At 45.0% G+C, this 5,533-nt stretch overlaps 1 protein-coding gene across 3 annotated transcripts in view; it reads left to right on the forward strand.

The window, feature by feature from the left end:
* Positions 1-5,094, forward strand: part of RASGRF1 (Ras protein-specific guanine nucleotide-releasing factor 1) — a 170,229-nt gene extending 165,135 nt beyond the window's left edge. For all 3 annotated transcript variants that reach the window (XM_011983718.1, XM_011983719.1, XM_011983720.1), the window contains one exon: positions 2,818-5,094. In XM_011983718.1, the coding sequence (XP_011839108.1) occupies positions 2,818-2,910 (93 nt within the window). In that variant the 3' untranslated portion in view covers positions 2,911-5,094. The remainder of the gene's footprint in view (positions 1-2,817) is intronic.
* Positions 5,095-5,533: the final 439 nt, after the last annotated feature.

The raw sequence follows: 5,533 nt of genomic DNA on the forward strand, positions 1-5,533 counted from the left end.
AAAAAAAAAAAAAAAACCTGAAAACATATCCAACATATCTTACATACCCAATAATAGGGAAAGAGGTTAGTAAATATAGTGCAAGATGATGCAGTCTTACAGCCACTAAAAAGTGTAACTTTGGAGATTTTGTTATGGAAACATGGACATTTTTCCTAATAGTATAAGTGAAAGCATACCAAGTGCTATCCATTCCGTAGGTACAACTATGGAAAAGTACTTTTGTATTTTAAGAACTAGACGATCACACACACAAAAAATGAAAACAGTTATTTTAGAGTGGTGAGATTACGGGCTTCTGTTTTTCTCCAAAAATGTATTTTATATTGTTACATCCTTTCTTCTACAATAAAAAATATTAAGACAAAAGTATCAACATAACTCAGCAGTATTTGAGGGTCTGTGTTTGTGTGTTCATCCAGCCTGGGAACCACAGAGTTGCCATGTGGATCACACAGGGCTTATCCAGAAGGTACCATGGTCACAGTGGGCCCTGGAAAAGTCTCAGAAGTTACCAACAAAATTTCAGGGTTTTCTTCCATCTCCCGCTTTTGTCTCCTTAAACTTTCCCTCAAGCTCTGATGTGCAATACAAATAAATATTACTGACCAGGGCCAGTGGCTCACGCCTGTGATCCCAGCACTTTGGGAGGCCAAGGCAAGCGGACCACGTGAGGTCAGGAGTTCGAGACCAGCCTTGCCAACATGGTGGAACCCTGTCTCTACTAATAATACAAAAATTAGCCAGGCATGTTGACACATGCCTGTAATCCCAGCTACTTGGGAGGCTGAGGCAGAAAAATCACTTGAACTCTGGAGGCGGAGGTTGCAATGAGCCAACATCACATCGCGCCACTGTACTCCAGCCTGTGTGACAAGAGTGAAACTCCCCCTCAAAAAATAAATAAATAAATATTACGGCTCTTCAGTCTTCTTTCATTAACAGCTTTGCAATGGTGGTATATGCTGCCAGTCTCCCTCGAAAGTACAATGTCTTAGGAAAATTAGCCTGACTTAGCCAAGTCAGGTCAAGAGTTCGACACCAGCCTGGCCAACATGACAAAACCCTGTCTCTACTAAAATTGATCCTGCACATGCTCACTATGGAGGAAACTGATCAGTTTGCTGATCCCCAGGGGGCTTGGGAGGTAGAGATTCGTGCGTCCTAGAAAGGACTGTTCACATGATGCTACTATCTAGACATAAAAGACTATTTCACACAGTCATGAAATCACCATGTCTTTATCAGTGGGTGTAGGTTAAACCAGACTGTGATATCTAAAGTCATCTTCCTAGAAGTGCTGGGTATGAGCTGCTAATCGGACATAGTAATCACTTTATCTGCTATCAGCATAGCAGACAGCTGGTTCCATCCTTTATAGTAGCAGAGTCAATTAGCCAAGACAAAAGCAGCAGACTTTATTTTTCTCAAGCAGCTATCAAAAGATTCCCAAACATATAATAAGAAAATTTGGCTAGGCACGGTGGCTCGCACCTGTAATCCCAGCACTTCGGGAGGCCGAGGCAGGTGAATCACTTGAGGTCAGGAATTCAAGACCAGCCTGGCCAACATGGCAAAACCCTGTCTCAACTAAAAATACAAAAATTAGCCAGGCATGGTGGTGCATGCCTGGGATCCCAGCTACTCAGGAGACTGAGACAGGAGAATTGCTTGAACCCGGGAGGCAGAGGTTGCCATGAGCGCAGACTGTACCACTGCACTCCAGACTGGGCGACAGAGCAAGATGCTGTCTCAAAAAAAAATTTTTTTTTCTTTCTGCTCTGGATTTATGTAGGGGGGAGAAATGTGCCTTTAGTTCCAAACAACTGACAAATAAGTAAGTCTTGGAAAGACACTTTTTGGAGCAGGGGGCTGCCTGTGAGGTTAGAGCTCAGATCTCTCATTGCACATTTAATGCACAGGCGTTCAGCAAAATGCTTCAGAGCAGGAGTGGGGTGGGGAGAGAGGAGAAGACAGGATAACCTAACTCATATGATGCATCTTTCTGATTTTCCACTCTTAAGATTTCTCCCCAGGATAAAAAAAAGGGAGGCTCTTCTCTCACACAGCCTCCATTTCTACTTGCCTCTCTTGGAGTGAATCTCTCACAGTACCATGTAATCCTAGTGTTTAAATATATTTTATCCCAACATTTTATTATAAAACATTTTATTTTATTTTAAGACAAGGTCTGTACCCAAACTAGGGTACAGTGGTGTGAACACAGCTCACTGCTGCCTTGACCTCCTGGGCTCAAGTGATCCTGCTGCCTCAGCCTCCCATGTAACTGGAACCACAGATGCACACCACAATACCCAGCTACTTTTTTGATTTTTCGTAGAAACAGGGTCTCACTTTGTTGCCCAAGCTGGTTTCAAACTCCTGGGTTCAAGTGATCCTCCTGCCTCAGCCTCCCAAAGTGCTGGGATTAGAGGCATGAGCCACCATGCCCAGCCTTATGAAACTTTTCACACATACGGAAACACTGACAGAATTGTGACAGACGGATCAAACATAAACACTGACAGAATTGTGAACACATATATCCGCCACCTAGTTTCTACAATTGACTTTTTTTTTACTTTTGTACCAACCTTAATATTATGACAATATTAAATAATAATCCTAAGACAATACTTACGTCAACTACTGAAAACTTATGTCAAGATGGAACACTACTGAATGCATTTTTGCCTCATGTGCCAATCTGACTCTCCCCAGGAAGAGACTTGGGCCCTAGGAGATAAAGGGCATCCACAATCAGCACTATGGAGGTCCCACAACCCTCCCATTCCCTTTTCTCTTTTCTTTTCTCAGGTAACGCAATATTTACTGGACCAATCTTTTGTAATGGATGAAGAAAGCCTCTACGAGTCTTCTCTCCGAATAGAACCAAAACTCCCCACCTGAAGCTGTGCCCAGCCCAGACCCAGCTGTTCCCGGGGACACGTGCTAGATAATACTGTACATATTCGTTTGGTTTCACTGGATTTTCTTCTTCAGTATGTGCTTCTCCAAGAATACAAATCGTCCTTGTTCTTAGATTCCTGTAGAACCGGAATATGAGTTTCTGCACCGTTTCAGACTTTGCCCACCCGTCCCTCCCCTCGTCTCCTGCAGTGCCTGTTTCTTTTAAACAGCTGTACTCTTGGTCCCTCTTCCCTAGACTCCTCACTCTTCTCAGAGGGGAAACAGCACCCTTGCATACAAGAACCTCAGACTCCAGTCCTGCTTCCGTCCCTCCCCAGCCCAGGCTCCTGGGTTGAGGTGGCCACCCAGGCATCCTCCCAGCATGTTCCATGTAGTTGTTATAACTGGGTGGGGGGTGGGGGGCGGCGGGAGGGGGAACCATACCCTGAAGTCCAGTCATTGACAAATCTTCCCGCTGATGGTGATGTCAATTTCCAAAGCAGCTTCTCCAGCCAAAATCGCAGGTCTCAAAACTCCCCATCTGTCTCCCAGTAACCTGGACGGAAGGGAGTCCTCTCTGCTCAGAACCACACCCCTCGTACAAATGCTGCCATCTCGTTCAGGCCCCATGTTGCTCCTTGCTCTAGGATTAACACCAGATAGCATGAATAGCAGTCTCAATACAACTGGATAAGGCCCTAGACTTCCCGAGGAAACAGAGTCACAAACACCAAGCCACGTCGACTCTTGCCGACCACCGGCCCAGCATTCACTGAAAGTCGGGAACACAAAAATATCACTTTTCCTCTTTAAGCCGCCTAACGGTCACTACAAGCTTACATTGAGATGCTCTAAGTCTGTATACCTTGTGATAATTAGTACCACACTGTAGAATTAGGAAATCAATAACCAAGTGTTTTTATTGCATATACTGTAGTCCTGTCTAAATGCCTTCTAGCAGGAATATAGTAATGTAGTGCTTATTCTGTGAATATTACCATGTATTTTTTACATTGTACAGTATAGAAAACACAGGTTAACTCCGAAGTGGCAGGCATGCTCCACTACAACAGACAGACAACTTTTGCTGTAAGCAATACCTAGTGGTATGAGAATTCTATTTCAAGTCCTAAAATATTTCAACTTACAGCTCGTTTGGAAAAAAATTTCCATTTTTGTAAAAATATATGTTTCCTGATTACCTCTTGCTAATAAATCTATTCTATCTCAGGGTGAACAGCGAGTTTTGATGGGTTTCATTTGTTCAGTCAAAGAATATTTGATGAGCACTTGCGCCTTACCCAGCCCAGGCTGGGACCAGAGATCCAGAGTGTCAAGGACACTATCCCTGCTTTTTAGGCACCAACAGTTTGATGGGGAAGACTGTTTCAGTTGCCTACTGCACCAAGAACAACCCACTCCAAAACATAATGGCTTAAAACCATTTTTTGTTACCTTTCACAGTTCTGTGGGTTGACTGGGTCCAGCTGTCAGTTCTTATTTGGAGTCTCTCGTGAAGTTTCAGTCACACAGCAACTGGGGCTGGAGTCATCTGAAGGCTCAACTGGACCAGGCGGTGCTCTAGTTGGTGCACCAAGATGGCGCTGTCACGTGGCTGGATGTTGATGTCTGCTGGGCTGCACTAGGGCTGTTCATGGGAGCATCCACACATGGCCTCTCTATGTGGCTTGGGCTCCTCACAGTCTGACACCTGGGTTCCAAGAGCGAAGCTGCAAGGCTGAAGCTGCAAGGCTGCCCAGATGGCATCCTGCCCAGCTGTGTCCTCACTGTCACCCAGGAAGGGAAGCCCCGGAACACCACCCTCAGTCACAGGCATGGGGCCCACTGTAAGGCACAACCCCTTCCAGAGCTCCCAAGGCCGCCTCCCCTGGGACCTGCAGCCACCTGGCTCCATAACCGCTTTTCTGTTTCCTCCAGACATTTCCATCCCCTACTTTGTGCTCGGATCTGAGGGGGATAGCAAGTGGAGAAAGAGGGGATCTAGAGGGAGAAGGTTCTAGATCCTTCTTTTGACTGCCAGCTGGTTTTGACTGCCAGCATTACCTGCTTCATGAGCTCAGCCAAGTCACTTAACCTCTCAGAGCTTCAGTGTTCTCATTTGAAAAATGGGGAGGAAAATGATGTCTCATGACAGAGTAAAATTAAATGAATTATTATAATTAATGGTATTAAATACCATTAAACAGTTAGTGGTAGAGAAGGAAGAGTGTGTTTTGAGGTGCCAATGAAGTAGTATAATACAAGCTGCTTTGTTAAGCAAGACATCAGCTGTTACTCTTGACACCAAAAGCCATCCTGGGGTTCCATGGGTCAATGGCCTTGATACCAAAACAAACCTGGGTCCACCTGCCCGGCACAGCAAAGCCAAGCACTGACACTGGGATTGCAGCGAGAGAAAGTGAGGCGTTTATTGCAAGGACACCAAGCAAGATGAATCACGCCACTCATGCTTAACACCTGAACTTAAGTCTTTACCCTACCTGATGGCTTACAGGTAAGAGTTTTTAAAGTTGGGATGGCAGGGGTGACAGGCAAGGTCATAAATCAACACACAGAGGCTATATATTGGTTAACATATAAAGGCGGTTGCATCTTGAGGCAA

The sequence above is a fragment of the Mandrillus leucophaeus genome, unplaced genomic scaffold (genome assembly GCF_000951045.1).
Source record: "Mandrillus leucophaeus isolate KB7577 unplaced genomic scaffold, Mleu.le_1.0 Scaffold254, whole genome shotgun sequence".
NCBI lineage: Eukaryota > Metazoa > Chordata > Mammalia > Primates > Cercopithecidae > Mandrillus > Mandrillus leucophaeus.